The following is a 17822-nucleotide window of genomic DNA, read 5'->3' on the forward strand; positions in this document are numbered from 1 at the left end:
CCCACATGGCACCTCTAGCTGAAGATGAATGTAAATACTTTGGGCCGGTCTTCTTTACTGATGTCCTGGGCTCCCCCATGCCCACCTCTTATGACGCCACCTGTTGTTTCAACTTTCGACCACTATTCATGTCTGGATTTGGCAGCGCTGCAAAGCTTAGATCCGATCCAGCGCTTGTGGGACTTCTTACCTCTGTCCATCCCATGTATCTTGTGCTATCTGGCATGTAGGTATTCATCTGTTTGAGCTTAACCAGGCTGGCATCTCACATTTGGTTATGTCTGGTGCTGCTTCTGGCATGTCCTCCTGTGCTGTTAAAGGAACCAAAGTTGATTCCTCAGCTTAACAGGATGTCAATATGTTCGCGATGAGATTCCAGACTGTAGTTTAACATAATTCTGCCGCTGCTGATGGCCTGCAGTGTCTGAATGCCCACTCTGGAGTTGCTGGACAATTTCTAGGTCTACTCCATTTAGCATAGCAGTAGCGCCACACAACATATATACTCAGTATGAAGATGGAACTGTGTCTCCACAAGGATCGTGCAGCAGTTATTCTTACAAATACACAGTCAGTCACAGGCAGATGCATCTTCTCTGTCCAGCCTTGCATCATCACCCTCTGTTTAATTCAGAGGAATCTATTGCCTGCATCCTAAATTTGAAATTTAGACTAAAAACACATTGACTATAAAAGGGGTGGCAGACATAAAAGCAAAGTAGTAAAGAAGATGGACGAAAATAGTAAATGGATACAGCATTACAGAGGGCAGCAGTTCATAAGAGCTACAAACATACAACTCATCTATACCCACGGTTATTTGACTTTCATATTCAATCCTCACCCAGATTGCCCCATGCACTACACAAATATGGCCCACACTGTTACCCTCTCAGAAACTCAGTGGTCACTGACAAAACTTGAGCAAATCTTGATACACATTTATAAGCATTTGTTCAGTGTTCCTAGTTTAGCTTTACTTACGACTAACTTTAACCAGCTTCTATTTATAATTAGCTTTAGCCTAACTGAATTCCAAACTGCCTCCACATTATGATTCCCTTTTCTTTTCTCAGCCAAGTCTATCCTTCCCTCATCTAGCTTGTCCACGTTAGCCACTAGTACAAAAAGATCTTGTCTAAAATTTTCTTCACAACCTGAAACACTGAACTGAAGTGCTCAAGTTCAAGAATTTTCATTTGAATAAAGCACATAAATGACAGAAGGGATGCGCTATGGCATGTATTCCGTGCCCTAATTTATACAAGGTGAGCAATTAAGATAAAAGGCCGGGAATTATACAGGTATCTAAATCTTTTGGAACATCTTATAAAACTAGCGTTTCGGCCATGCTTGTCCAAAAACACCCGATCTCGTAAGCTAAACCCACACAGGTCTGGTTAGTACTTTGATGGGAGATCATCTGGCAATATCATCAGGTACAGTGGTAGCATCCCAAACTCTGGGCCAAAAGGTCTGGGTTCATTGATTAAAAATATCTAATTCTGTCAATGGCAAAAATTTAAAAACATAAATGTGGCTCATAATACAGTTTGTAAATTACCTCATTTAGTGAGATTAAGAGGGCAGCACAGTGGTGACGCTGATTGGCTGACGTGGGGAAGATCTGCATCAGTGCAGTCAGTGCTTCCAGAAGGTGGCTTGCAGAGGAGCTGTCATCAAGTGACAGGAAGAGCAGGCAGGGTGTGGTTGCGAAACAAAAGCAGGTCTGGTGGACTGAAGTGCATCTGTTTCAATGCGAGAAATGTAACAGGTAAGGCAGATGAACTTAGAGCTTGGAACTATGTTGTTGTTGCTATTACAGAGACTTGGTTAAGGGAGGAACAGGACTGGCAGCTTAACATTCCAGGATACGGATGTTTCAGGCAGGATAGAGGGGGATATAAAAGGGGTGGGGGAGTTGCTCTATTAGTTAAGGAGTCTATCACAGCTGTACTGAGGGAGGACACCTTGGATGGCTCATACAGCGAGGCAATATGGGTACAGCTCAGGAACAGGAAGGGTGCAATCACAATGTTTGGGGTTTACAATAGGCCTCCCAACAGCCAGCGGGAGATAGAAGAACAGATATGTAGGCAGATTTTGGCATAACATAAAAGTAACAAGGTTGCTGTCATGGGTGATTTTAGTTTCCCATATATTGACTGGGGCTCACTTAGTGCTTGGGGCTCAGATGGGGCAGAGTTTGTACGGAGCATCTAGGAGGGCTTCTTGAAACAGTATGTAGATAGCCCAACTAGGAGAGGGGCCGTACTGGACCTAGTATTGGAGAATGAGCCTGGCCAGGTGGTTGACATCTCAGTAGGGGAGCAGTTCAGGAACAGTGATCACAATTCAGTAAGCTGTAAAAAGGTACTGATGGATAAAGAAAGACGTAGTTGTCAGGTGAAGGTGCTAAATTGGGGGAAGGCTAATTACAACAATATTAGGCAGGAACTGAAGAATGTATTTTAGAGGCAGATGTTTGAGGGCAAAATCAACATATGGTATGCCGGGGGCTTTCAAGTGTAAGTTGCTGGGAATTCACGATGCCTGTAAGGACAAAGGATAAGTATGGCAAGTTTAGGGAACCTTGGATAATGAGATTGTGAGCCTAATCAAAAAAAAAAAGGAAGCATTTATCAAGCTAGGAGGCTAGAAAGACATGAAGCAAGGGGGGAATACAAGGAAAGTCAAAAGAAGGAGTCACGAGGGCTAGAAAAAAAAAAAAAAAAAAGGTCATGAAAGGTCATTGGCCCACAGGATTAAGTAATATCCCAAGGCTTTTTATACATATATAAAGAGCAAGAGGGTAGCCAGGCAGAGGGTTGGCCCATTCAATGACAGGGAAGGGAATTTGTGTGTGGAGCCAGAGGAACTAGGTGAGGTATTAAATGAGTACTTTGCATCAGTATTCACCATAGAGAAGGACTTGGTGGATGATGAGTCTGGGGAAGGGTGTGTAGATAGTTTGGGTCATGTTGAGATCAAAAGGGAGGAGATATTGGGGGTCTTGAAAAACATCAAGGTAGACTGTCCCCAGTGCCTGATGGGATATACCCCAGAATACTGAGAGAGGCAAGGGAGGAAATTGCTGGGGCATTGAGGGAAACCTTTGAATCCTCACTGGCTCCAGGGGAGGTCCCAGAGGATTGGAGAATAGCCAATGTTGTTCTTTTAAGAAGGATGGCAAGGACAATCCAGCTAATTATAGGCCGGTGAGGCTTACATCAGTGGCAAGGAAATTATTGCAGAGGATTTTGAGACAGGATTTACTCCCACCTGGAAATCAGTGGGTGTATTAGCAAGAAGCAACGTGGTTTTGTGAAGGGGAGGTCGTGTCTCACTAACTTGGCTGAGTTTTGAGGAAGTGATGAAGATGATTGATGAGGGTAGGGCAGCAGATGTTGTCTACATGGCCTTCAGTAAGGCCTTTGACAAGGTCCCTCATGGCAGGCTGATACAGAAGGTAGAGTCGCATGGAGTCAGAGGTGAGCTTGCAAGATGGATAAAAAACTGGCTCGGTCATAGGAGACAGAGGGTAGCAGTGGAAGGATGTTTCTGAATGGAAGGCTGTGACTAGTGGCGTTCCTCAGGGATCAGTGTTGAGACCTTTTCTGTTTGTAATATTTATATTTGATTTGGAGGAAAATGTAACTGGTCTGATTAGGAAGTTTGTCAGTGACACAAGGTTTGGTGGAAATGCAGATAGCGATGAGGACCTTAAGAGGGTACAGCTGGATATAGATCGGTTGGTGACTTGGGCAGTGAGATGGCAGAAGGAGTTTAATCTAGTAAAATGTGAGATAATGCATTTCAGAAGGTCTAATCCAGATGGAAAATATACAGTAAATGGCAGAAGCCTTAAGAGTACTGATAGGTGGAGGGATCTGGGTGTACAGGTACACAGGTCACTGAAAGTTACAACGCAGCTGGAGAAGGTAGTCAACAAGGCATATGGCATGCTTGCCTTCATCGGCCAAGGCATGGAGTTTAAAAATTGGCAGGTAATGTTGGAGTTTTATAGAACCTTAGTTAGGCCGCATTTGGAACAACACGTTCAATTCTGGTCGCCACACTACCAGAAGGATGTGGCGGCTTTGGAGAGGGTACAGAAAGGATTTACCAGGATGTTGCCTGGTATGGAGGGCATTAGCTATGGAGGAGAGGTTGCAGAAACTTGGGTTGTTCTCACTGGAACAATGGAGGTTGAGGGGCGACCTGATAGATGTCTACAAGATTATGAAGGGCATGGACAGAGTGGACAGTCAGAAGCTTTTTCCCCAGGGTGGAAGGGTCAGTTACCAGGGGCCATGGGTTTAAGGTGTGAGGGGCAAGGTTTAAAAAGGTGATGCACGAGGCAAGTTTTGTTTTTAAAAAACACAGAGGGTGGTGGGTGCCTAGAACTCGCTGCCGGGGGAGGTAGCGGAAGCAGATACTATAGTGATTTTTAAAGGCCGTCTTGACAAATACTCAAATAGAATGGGAATAGAGGGTTTTAGTTGTGACAGACAGCATGTCAGTGCAGGCTTGGAGGGCCAAAGGGCCTGTTCCTGTGCCGTAATTTTCTTGCTTCTAAAAATGATTTAAAAATCAGCAACTAACAAGAGACTCATTTACTAGGATTCCAGAAAAAACAAAAAAAAAAGTGACTAATTGGAATGTTTATCTAGTCCTCACAAGATTTTATTTATTGTTAACTGCACGGTCTCCAAAATCCAGCTTTTTGGAATCTTTTCACACAGACTCCCAACCAATGGTGAGAAACATGCTTCCATTATGAAAGCCTTTCTCATTCTGCCATCTGTAATTCAAGTCTCAAGGTATGCACATTATACATAGTTTCAAATGGTTATTTAACAGCTATAATGTTTACCAAAGTATTGCCCCGTTCGTCGTCTTCATTTATACACTCTTGCCAACATTACCTATAAATTGTGGGAGAGGTCAACTTTCAATTAAACACCAGCAACAATGACTTCTAGAACTCTGACAACCTGAAAATTATTTGCACTAATTCCCAATTGCTTACTTGAAAAAGCTGGATGTTGGAGAAAGTGCGATTAACAATAAAGTCTTGAGGACTAGATAAAAATTCCGAAAAAGTAATTTTTTTTTCTAGCAAGTCAGTCTCTCATTAGCTGGCGATTTACCTTCCGACTTATTTTTTCTACAATTACGTCTGTTGAAATCACAATTTCAAAATCAGAATATCATGGGAAAATTACTATTAAAAGCATACACATTTAGATTATGTTTTGTAATCAAGATTTTGACAAAAATTGGTACACGCTACACCATGAAATTCAACTCACATATAAACAGCACTATTAGTTTTGAGTTTTAAGTATTTATATTAATATCTGGCAACTGTTTTAAGCCCACTCAATTCATGCCTTTCTGACATCTACTTGCGACAATTTCAATATTCTTCTGGTCACTCTCCTATCCTCCACCCTACATTATCCCCCATTTATCCAAAACTCAGCTGCTCATATCTTAACTCATTTCAAATCTTATTAACAAAAGATTTTATCCAAGCTGCATGCCCACTACCCAAAAAAGTTGCCACACAAAAGTCAGCCCCTCTAAGCCATCACATAATAAACACAGGGCTGAAACAGATAAATAGATAGATTTTTGATCAGTCAGGGAATCAAGGATGACGGTGAAAATGTAGGAAAGTGGATGTGAGGAATGTCAAATCAGCCATGATCCTATCGAATGGTGGAGCAGACTCAAGGGGCCAAATGGCCCACTCCTGTTCCTATTTCTTACAGTCTTATGATAAAGTTATGTTATAAAGCCAAAGTTAAGAGATTCAAGCACTTAAACGAAATAGCTATATTACAAAAATAAAATTCGGAGGCACATTGCTCATCAACCTTGTTGCAATGGGAGCCAGTGTTAATGTTAGAATCCTTAACCTTGTTTTTAAAATCAGTCCATGGTTTCATCTCCTTGCCATCTACTTAGCCTCCTTCAGCCCTTTAAACTTTTGAATATCTGCATACACTCAATTCAGGGGTTTTATACATCAAGTTTAAATCGGTACATAAACAGCAGCTATGTCTTCACCATAAAGCTCTGGAACTCCCATCCAAAACCTTACCATTTCTGTTATCCAGGATGTTGTTTTTTTTTTTAAAAAAAATAGCAATCATCTTCTATAGTTTGGTCTTATCAATAGCTTTTGCAAAGTATTTGGGACATTTTATAACTTAAAAACATGCTACATAAAATGGAAGTTGTCAATATTAAAAAAAACCAAATGGATAATCAATACATCTGCCATATTTCTTTTCTCAGCTGATTAAAAAAGTAATGCTTGTGAAATTAATTCACAATTTTCTTAAAACGAAAAACATTCAAATAAATCCTATTGAAGACAGTCATTTTATCATTTGACCAAATAACCATTACTGGTTTATTGCAAGATAGAGAAAACTGAGCCACTGCTCTAAGCAAACACTCAAACCAAACCTTCTGAGGGACAGGTGAAAGCTTAAGTAAAATTTCAAGGAAGCTATTAACAGATGCAAATCTCAGATAAATTTAATCCACGTTACTATGAAATGCAAACAAGTTGAATAGATCTTACAGAAATAGGCTAAGAAGCCAAAGTCAACATTTATACTCCACGTGAGCCTTACACCAGAGAGTTCCACAGAAATTTGCAGCTCAGTGATATCATTCAGTCCACTGTAATGTTGCCGAACTTTCAAAACAACAGCCATGTTTAATCTCATATTCCCTCTTCTTGTCGTCTGTAACCTTCAAATACCTGCTCAACTCCCTTATTGAAGAAATTAGTTTCACTACCTTTAAGTAGAGCATTCCAATTCACATCGCATGAGTGAAATCATTTCTCCTCCCCTAGATTTTTTTGTTAAACATTTTAAAACCAATGGCAGTTATAGCTACTGATACTCCCACCAAAGGCAAGTTTTCAAAATCCCTCATCCTGAAAATCTCCATTAGATCATCTTAATCCTTTCCGCTCCAAGGAAAACAATCAGGACATTTTTCAACTTCTCAATTTACCACTCTTCAGGTAAAACAAAGTTTCCTGATGTTCTTACTGAATTTACTAATGACTCTCTTATCTTTCAGATTCCTAGCTTTGATATCCTCCCACAAGATGAACATTTTCTTCACATCTGTCTTATCTAAACACTTTCATAGCTTTAAAGATATCCAGATGACCCCTCAGCCTTCTATTCTCAGTTATGGCTTGATCAGCGTGAATTTTTTTTTCACATTTCCTCCAATGTATGAAGGTAATTTCTGTAATATGAAGACCAGAACTACATTCAGTACTCCAAGGTTTAACCAAGGTTCTGCACAAGCTTAGCAAAAATTGAGGCTTTCTAACTTGAACCTTCTGAAGTGAATCCCAACTCTTTGCTTGCCTTTTAAACATTTATGCATCTGTAGCCCTAGGTCCATAGAATCATAGAGTCTTACAGCCCGGAAACAGACCCTTCGGTCCAACCAGTTCATGCTGAACATAATCCCAAACTAAACTAGTCCCACCTGCCCACTCCTGGCCTATATCCCTCCAAACCTTTTCTATTCATGTACTTATCCAAAGGTCTTTTAAATATTGTAATTGTACCCACATCCACCACTTCCTCTGGACGTTCATTCCACACACAAACCACCCTCTAAAAAAATTTGTCCCTCATGTCCTTTTTAAATCTCTCTCCTCTCACCTTAAAAATATGCCCTCTCGTCTTGAAATCCCTACCATTAACTTGATCTATACCCCTCATTATTTTATAAACTTCTATAAAGTCACCTCTCAACCTCCTACGCTCCAGTGAAAAAAGTCTCCACCTATCCACCTTTTTTTAACTCAAACCTTCCATACACAGGAATATCCTGGTATATCTCTTCTGAACCCTATCCGCTTATCTGTATCCTTTCTATAACTGGACACATTATTCCAAAACAGGCCTCATCATGAATTCCCAGCCCTAAGCAATTTGTAGCATCCCATTTTTCTAATCAATTTGTTCAGAGATGTTATTACACACCTCTGGAGCAGGTGGTATGTGAACCGAAGCCTCCTGCTCCAGGGGTAGGGACACTACCACTGTGCCACAAGGGGGCCTTAGTTTGTAGCATCCCCATTCTTTCTACCAAACTGCAACACCTGACACTTCATAAATTTGATTTGACACTCAGACCCATTCAGAGAGACGATTAATGCCGTCTTGAAATTCACTAGTTTTCCTGAATACTTACCATAGCCATAATTTGGTGTTGTCAAACTAAGAAAAGTATACTTCCAATTCCAAATAATTGGAGTAAAATGCTGGACTGGAATAAATCTCAGCACCAATAAATATTTTGCAGTTCATACTTTGAACATTTTCATTATGAGAAGCAAATTTCAGCCAATGAACAAATGCCATTCACCATTAATTAAGCTGACCTTTGCAATTACTATGAGACACCTTAGTGGTAGTTGCTGCATGTAAGACATCAAAACAGCAACAGTATTCTTGAGAGAAACTTTGGATTCTATGGAACAGGGAAAACAACAAAGCACCTTATTAAACTACAACACTGAACATTAATGCAAAGTGTAAGGTGATGCATTTTGCTATGACGGAGACAAACTCTAAATATCACAACACTTAATGAGAGATGAAACAGAAGTTAATATTTTGGGGGTGCAGTTGTAAAGGGAGTGAATGAGCAGAGGGAAGTGGGTCCATATTTGCACAAGTCATTAAAAGCAGCAGGCCAAAATGGAGAAAGCAGTCAATAATCTGGGCTTCCTTAATAGGGACATACAGTACAAGAGTATGGAGTTAATGATAAACTCGTATAAGACACCCATTTGACCTCAGGTGGAGTAGTCACAGAATCATACAGCAGCAAAACAGACCCTTTGGTCCAACTAGTCCGTGGCAACCAGACATCCCAATCTGACCTAGTCCCATTTGCTAGCATTTGGGCCCATATCCCTCTAAACCCTTCCTAATCATGTACCCATTTAGATGCCTTTTAAATGTTGATTGTACCCACCTTCACTACTTCCTCTGGCAGCTCGTTCCATACACACATCACCTTCTGCATGAAAAAGTTACCCCCTTGAGTCCTTTTCAAATCTTTCCCCTCTCACATTAAACCTATGCCCTTTAGTTTTGGATTCCCCCACCCTAGGAAAGGGAGCTTGGCTACTGACCCTATCCATGCCCCTCATGATTTTATAAACTTCTATAAGTTTACACCTCAGCCTCAGATGCTCTAGGAAAAAAAATGTCTATTCAGCATATTATTCAGTGTAACACAAACCTTACAGTCAAAGCAAGATTGTTGTAAATCTTTTCTGCACCCTCTCAACATATTTCTTACAGAAGGGTGACCAGAATTGTACGCAGTATTCTAAAAGTAGCCTCACCATTGTGGCTGTACAGGACAGCATGATAGCTCACTCCTTTACTCAGTGTTCTGCCCAATGAAGGCAAGTGTGTCAAATGCCTTCTTCACCACCTTGTCTACCTGTGACTCCACCTTCAAGGAACTACACACCTACACCCCAGGTCTCTTTACTAGGGATAGTTCTGGGTGCCACAATATAGAAAGCACATGAAAGGAAAGAATACAGAAGAGATTCACATAACTGATGTTTCTCATCCTTGGAACCAGTTATGTGGATAGATTGGAAAGGTTGGGACTGTTCTGGATGGCTAAGAAGAGATCTGATAGAAAAGTTTTCAAAATTAGAGTGGCTAGAAAGAGTAGCTAAAGGAGAAACCATTTATGGTAAAAAGGACTGAGAACAAAGACAGCACCAGGTTTAAATGATTTGTGAATGCAGAAAATATAATGCAAGAAAACATTTTCACTCAATGGCTGATTAGGGTCTTGAATGCACTGCCTGAAAGTGTAGTGACGGGTCGGTTCAAAAATGGGGCATTCAAGAGGGCATTGATTCCATTTAAATGGAATCAATGTGCAAGAGTATGGGGAAAATGCAAGAGAATGGCACCAAGCCATGAGGCTCATTTGTAGAGCTGATGCAGACACAATTGGCTGAATGACATCTTTCTGTGTCATAACACTTCTGGGAAAACAACACCACAGAATCTAAATCAACAACAGCTAAACATTGAAGTAATTGAACTCTGTACAATTAACAGTTATTTTCCACTGCCAGACTTTAAGACTATCATTAAAAAGATTTAGACAGAAATGGACAAGCCTTAATGTACATTTTACCATGCAAGTGCACGAATGTCACACTATTCAATATACTTGAATGGTGAATCAGATTGCAAGATGCAGTTTTTTGCAAAAGGTCACAGTTGATCTACACATTTTAGCTAGGAACTTCAGTTTGGCTTTACAGGCATGCTTACCCTCACTTGACATTGTGGTGGAATTTGTACCTAAGATTATGGACAGTACAACTGGATGATTGTAAATTCTAGTCCAATATAGGATCTCCAATAACGAAGACAAAACCATTTTCTGAAAATGGAGTGTTTCATTTGGTAGATCAAAATAACAACCAAAATTTTAAACAAACAGTCATTTATTCCTCATTAAAATGTTGCAAAACGAAATACTGGCATAAAAATATTAAAAAAGTGTGGACCATTACCAAAACTTTAAAATATATTAAAAAAGACCAAGTACAATCTTAAGGTGTACAGGGATGGAGGATAATTGAACCAAGAGGATAATTGAACCAAGGCATACAGTTTTACTCAAATCTTCTCTTTAAAATCATACATTGTCCTCATTTTTTCCCCCACAATACTTTTATATAAAACTACAGCCACCAAGTGTTTTAAAAAGGAAAATTTGGGAAGTAAAGTTGGGTGCAGCATCAGCTTTTTTCTGATGATAGCTGAGATATTATAGCACCACCCCTGGCAGGAGTATGTAATTACAGTAGTATGTTTACATAGCTAGAGACATTATGAAATTTGAACACAGAAATTGGAGAGAAGAGTTGACAAGAAAAGTATTTCCAGATATATTATGATAAAATGAATGAGGTAAAGTAAAATAATCTCAATGGCAGCTGAAAGAAACAAAAATAAAGCTTTAAATCAAGTCAATAATTATGATAGAACTGGAAACATTATAATGAAATAAACTCATTTCTACTGGAATCTTAACCGTTTGAATAATGAAACAATTTCTTGGTCATGTAATATGCATAGGTGCCTTCATTATATACACATTTGGAGAATTACCAAAAATTTCAGGATTCACGTGTAAGTGTAATCACAATCTGCATTATACCGAGAGGCATCTTTCTTTGCTATAAAAAAAAAATTAAAATTCACCATCACTACTCCGATATCCTTTTACAACTTAGCCAAACATACTAGGTTCCAAAAATACAATGCAGGCGCTACTTAAGATTCAAGTGTTCATGTGCATGAGTGAGCAATACAGTTTACAAATCAGCTCTGCGCAATAAAAGTGCTATTTATATGGTCAAATTAAAACTGAGTGTATGACACAAGGAAATTCCCTCGAGTTCCAAACATTAAGATACAGGAACACAAAGTTAAAACATCGTAAGCAATTCTCCAAGAGATTTTTAAAAAATGAACAACAGGTTCATTAAAATAAATTTTCATAGCATATGACTGCCACTTTTCTCCTCCCAAATGGTAAACAATTGGTAATTTCTAAATAATTTATATCCCTTCCACAAAAATCTACCACAATTAATGGCTAGGTGAGGAAGAAGATACAATCTCTCTAATGACTGCTATACATACAGGAATCATATCTGGAAGTGCTCCCCTGTGCACAGCAGTGGTTCACTCAACACCAATGCTGTTTCACAGTGTTATACAACCAACCTAGGAACTAATTACTGCCTCGCTCATTAATGATGAATAATACTGTGGGTAAGTTCATGCTTTTGAGCTGCACAGAAATACAAAATTATAACCTTCCTTTTTTAAGCATCTTATGGAAAGGAAATAAGTTATTCTGCTCAGAGAGTGAAGAGCACATTTTGGCTACTTAGGCAGCCAGTGGTAGCAAACGTCTCAACATAAAAGGTAAAATAGATTACATGCACATTAACAAAATTTCCTTTCCTTGCAGACCAAGTGCATTTACCTTTAATTCTAGTTTTTGAAAAGTACCACTGCACACACCGCCTCCCCTCCACCCCAATCCAATCCAGCAGAACAACCTTTGGTCACATTCTCCAATGATCCTTACAAACTTAAGAAAGACTACTACTACTAATTTGTACCTGATTATATCCAAAGACCGTACTCTTGTCCTGGACAAAGATCAAAGCGAATTGAAACCACACAAATTTATTCTGCATAGCATCTTAACAACCATGTATGTGTATTTTATCTATCCGAAGTAGCTGACTTCAAAATTAGGTTCCAGGCAATACAACAACCATAGCATTTTCTTACATACAAATTCAAAAATATATGTTTTGTGCAAACCTTCAAACTTGAAGAAAGCAATTAACTGAAGCTGCATACAAGAAAAACTAAAAAGAAAATCTGAAAAACCCAAACTGAATTTACAATCAGGAAATAAACATTTACCTATAAATAAACACATTATTATACTATCACAAAAGCATTACCTTACAAACATTGTTAAAAGTTATGAATCAACTTATGAAAATCCGTAGTGTTTAAAAAAAATATTCATCAGGTCACCACACAAACTGCAGAAGCATAAATATAAATCACAAAAGCAGCTAACGTCTGTTGACGTGCTGCCACCACCAAGTTCACATTTGTAATGATGAGTGACATATTACTTTTATGTTGTCTATTAACTTTATGATACCAAAACAATATTATACCACAGGACAGCCTGCATGGTTAATCAGTAGACTACTGACAGTTATTCTTATTGTGATTTCAGCTAGAAAAAAAGATGGTATTAACTTATTTTTGTATTTCAAGAACTGTTTTAAGTTAACTACCAAATTGCTGACCATCATCAAAAGGTAAAACTAAGTTTGTATAATGAAAACCAAAGCCAGCCTGCGTTTGCTGCCAAATACAAACTATGAGAAAAGCTAACTGTGCTTCGTTTATAATGCTGACAGACTTACAGCAAACTCATTGGCACGCTGTCTGAGGATGCCAACAAATCCTACTAAAAGTGTGTGCCTTCTCCCCGCTCCCTCTCCTGCCTGTGCCCATCATCAGGTGAGCAACATACGGTCCTCGGAGATGCAGTCTCTCCTCTCCAGCTTCCCAAGTCCGGGCCGATGCTGCAAGCTGCACCGTTACCCCTCAGTGAACTGTCAGTGATGTGTGGAGAGAGGAGGCCGATACATTCGGCTCTCCTCCCAGCCGAGCCCATGGGCCAGGCCTGGACCACTCGAGCCCAGTCGGGTCCGGCTCTGACAGCTCAGCATGCAGCGGTGAGCAGGACTAGCGGGCCGGCGGGCACCTACCTATGTGAGTGTCCTCGATGTGCTCGATAAGTTCAGCCAGGGTGTTAAAGGTGAGGCCGCATCCGCCGAAATTGCAAATGTTGGAGAAGAAGGAGGCGGCGGCTAACGCTGTCATGGTAAAATAAAAACCGCGCCTGGGCAAGGCAGGGCTCGGCTTCCCCCGGCCCACTCACACCAAGCGCTGCCGAGTCAGCCACATGCACAGCGGCCGTAGCCCCGGGCTCGCCCTTCACTCCTGCACCTTCATGTTCTCAGAGAAGCGGCAGAGCCAGCGGCGGCAGCTGCCAAAAAACCGCCTTCATTTCATTGAGGCTGGCTCCGCTGCTCACGTGACCAATACAAGCATGTGGCTCCGCAGATGCTCAACCAGGAGGCAACTTCTGCAAACCTCCATGCACCAAAGTCCTCAAGAAGGGTAATACCCCGAAACGTTGACTGCTCCCATCCTCCAGATGCTGTCTGGCTAGCTGTGTTCTTCCAGCCTCCTGATCGTCTACCTTGGATTCCAGCATCTGCAGCTTTTGTTTTTGTCTCTAACCAAACTTGACAATAGCTATCGTACACAACGCTGGGCGGTATCTTCTCCTCCGCATCATACTTTTGGCGACCATTCAGATATGAAACTGAAATCCGCTCCACTAAGTTTCCGTGCTTTTCCAATCTTCTATTGCTCTTGAAACACTTCAGTAACTTCGTTTTCAGTCATCTGTGAGCCATTACTGTTACGCGTTTGGCTACAAATCCCGGTGAGATTTGACATGGTTGAGGTAAAACAACACTGCCAGTATGGTTTGGTCTGAGTACTTCTCGAGAGATCAGGCCCTTGTTGAAACAGGTGTATTTAGGTTATTAACAACACTAACCACTTACATTGCTATAATATCAGAGACATATATATAGATCAGGTTCTACCCTTTTAAGATATTACTTCATCCAAAAAGCACCGTTAGTGTCTCTCCAACCTCATAAAGTGGAGCAGTTCAAGAAGGCAGCTCAGCACCATCTTCTCCAGGACGATTAGAAATGGCCATAAATTCTGACCTAACCAGCAATACACACACCTCATAAATTTATACAACCAAAAAAACTATTCTACTCTGATTCCATTTCACTGAATGACTGCAGGCAAGGCCTTTATACCGGAATGTCACATGCTATGATGTCATTGTAACTGTTTCAAAGGTACATTCCTGCATGGTCTGGAATCGATGCAATAGCATGACATCACCCTTTTCCCATTAGAAAATGAGAACCCTTTGTGATAACATGTACAAGAATATATTTAACTACATTGTGTCTACAAATTTAGATAATGTTTTGTTGGATGAGCAACACAAACAGATTATTCAGTCATTACAAAACCAAAGTTGCTGGAAAAGCTCAGCAGGTCTGGCAGCATCTGTGAAGGAAAAAACAGAATTAACATTTCAGGTCCAGTGACCCTTCCTCAGCAACTTTGTTTTTGTTCCTGCTTTACAGCATCTGCAGTTCTTTCAGTTTTTATTCAGTCATTACATCCTTGTTACAGTTATCTGGACTTGGCTATATAGCTTCACTGTGCAGTGTGCTGTCTGTCATTGTGCATAGTTGGTGTACTATAAGGCTAGATGCATCATTGTTGTCTGCCATGGTGTCTTCAATATCTGAGTCATCATTCTGTTGATGGGTGGTTGATAATATACAGCTCAGTTGTATCATCTGTTTCTCTGCAGGACTTAAACATTGCTCATTATAAGATCATATAACCTAGGCTAGACACGACAATGTAGTATTTTGACAGAAGCCATTATTTTTGTATGAAAATCACAAACGCTTACATCTTGTCCTGATTCAGGTTGGGAAAGCAGCATGCTCATTGATCATGCTCCTGTAAGATTTTCACCATTCTTTTCAGCAATGTATACACCTGCACACATGGTTGAGTGGTGGGAGTATGTGAGGAAAGAACTATGTGGATCTGTCTTCCAAACATAAGAGCTGCCAGTGAGGGTAAGGCATTGCCTTGGGGAGTAGCACATAGAATTAGCATAGCTGTCCACATGTTTTTGACAAGTTGCTTTACATTTGACTATCATGGATGTTACTGTATGGACAATGCATTCTGCAAGACCATTAGACTGAGGATAATGAGGAGAAGAGATAATATGTTGAACACCCCATTTCCTACGCATGTCTTGGAAGAGTGTGCAGACCATCATCAGACACAATGTGAGGTACATCAAACGTGTATCAACAACCATTACACTATTGGCGTCTCTGATTTGGCACACAAAAATAAGCAAAAATATTTGGAATATTTGGTGTTGCAACTTTTGGATATGTGACCTTGTGGATCATAATAATATGTAGATTTATGTATCCAGATAGACTAATAATAGAAGATCTTCCTGTATCAACCTAGCCCCTGGGTCATAAGATGTTATAATGAGCAATGATTAAAAGGATCTGGTGTCCATCCCAAGGAGCTGACATTTAAGATGGATAATTATTGAATAAAATGAAATCAACTTAACATTCAGCTCCAGGGACAGAGCATTGGGTTCAAATTATTTCTTGGAATATATACCGGAATTATAAAGGAATTATGAGGGCATGAAAGTCGAGATGGCTAAAGTGAATTGGCAAACTAAGTCAAAGAATAGGTCAATACAGATGCTATTGTAGATATTTAATGGGATATTTCAGAATATATAGACTATAAATGATCTAATAACTAAGAAAAATTCCAAGTAATGAACACATAACCAGAGGTTAACTAGAAAGCTTAAAGAAAGTAACAAAATTAAAGAAAAGTAAAATAATTGTGCAAAGACAGGTGGCACTTGGAAGGATTGGACAGAATATAAAAACAGCAAAAGAAGTGAATCTGGACAATTTTTAATGGAAAATAAAGAGATGAATTGATTAGCTATTTTGCATCAGTCTTCATTATAGAGTCTATAACACCCCAGAAGCAGCTATCAATCAGGAAATTGAAGGGAGGGACGGGTTCAGAAAATTTACAGTCGCAAGGGAAATAGTACTAAGTAAATTGTTGGAAGTCTGGGCTGACAAGTGTACAGATCCTAATGGATTTCACCCTAGAGTCTTAAAAGAGGTGGTATTGAGATAGTTGATATATTGATTTTCATTTTCTAAACTCCATAGATTCAATTAAGGTCCTATCAAATTGGAAGATAGCAAATGTAATTTTTTTATACAAACACAAAGGGAGATAGAAAGCAGGAAGCTACAGATCAGTTAGATTAACATCTGACATAGGGAAAATCTCAGATGCTAATATTAAAGAAGTTACAGAGGGTTACTTAGAAAGGTTCAAGATAATCAGGCAGGCTCAACATGATTTTGTGAAAGGAAAGTCATGCTTAACAGTCTATTGAAATTCTTTGAGGAAGTAATACATGCTGTGTATATGAGGAATCAATGGATGTACAATGCTTAAAATTCCAGAAGGCATTTGATAAAGTGCTATAAGCCATTCAGGTAAATTAGCTTCAGTGAAATCACATTCTGTACTTTTGTGTGTTTGTGTCTAAAAATACAGGGACAATGTCATGCACTCTCCTTTTTCACTTTTTCACCATTTCCAAGAGGCAAGATGGCAGAATCAACCAATGATTGTGTACACTAAGACTTATTAAGATAGTAATTTTTTTTGCCCTGGTATTTTGTTCTAGGATTGATGTAGTAAATCAAGGCTACTTTTCAGCATCTTTTAACAACCGTTTGATTAAAATCAGATTAGCTCTGTTATCTTACTTTTAAAGCGAGACATTGTACTCGCAACTGTTCCTCCAATGTGGTTGTTGTAACTTTAGCTCTGAACTCAGAAAGATCATGAAAAATGCCTGTCACTGGTGCTGTCTGTTCAGCCCCTGTTCAGCCTTTAGTTCCAACTAGTTGCTACTAACTAGATGTCACCATTAAATTTTAGTGCCCACTTGCTGGTACCTCCATGGTTTCTTGTGTCAAACACAACTGTCAGTATAATATGGTCTGAGTGGTGCCTATCTGTTAGCTTATGTAACATATACCACAAAGGTCAGAGTCTTGTTGAGAAAAACATCTTAAAATTTGTTAACAACACTAAGTATTTGTATTTTTATAATATCACAGAGTAATACATAATTTATGGTGATACCATGGCTTTAAGTGTTGTATTTTGTCCTGGTTTTTTAATGAAGAAAGATTGAGGTAGAGGTAACAAGTGGTCTGCGCAAAGCCAATGCAGTAAACAGCTTGTGAGGCCTTGGGGTTTTTTAAAAAAGCTGGAACAGCAGAAGCAGCCTGAGTGAGTGAGATCAAGGTCCCGCAGAACCATTGTTTTTAGTTTTAGCTTTCAGCAGTTGCTGGGATCCTGAAGCTCTTATTGCTCTCTCTGTTACATCTAAAA

The 17822-nt window shown here is 39.6% G+C and overlaps 1 protein-coding gene across 1 annotated transcript in view; it reads right to left on the reverse strand.

The window, feature by feature from the left end:
- LOC109928996 (juxtaposed with another zinc finger protein 1) overlaps nt 1–14380 on the reverse strand; it is a 103090-nt gene extending 88710 nt beyond the window's left edge. Inside the window, exon 1 of the mRNA XM_020528888.2 lies at nt 13430–14380. Within this exon, the coding sequence (XP_020384477.1) occupies nt 13430–13544 (115 nt within the window). The 5' untranslated portion in view covers nt 13545–14380. The remainder of the gene's footprint in view (nt 1–13429) is intronic.
- Nucleotides 14381–17822: the final 3442 nt, after the last annotated feature.

Source organism: Rhincodon typus, chromosome 7 (assembly GCF_021869965.1).
Source record: "Rhincodon typus isolate 14 chromosome 7, sRhiTyp1.1, whole genome shotgun sequence".
In the NCBI taxonomy this organism is placed as follows: Eukaryota; Metazoa; Chordata; class Chondrichthyes; order Orectolobiformes; family Rhincodontidae; genus Rhincodon; species Rhincodon typus.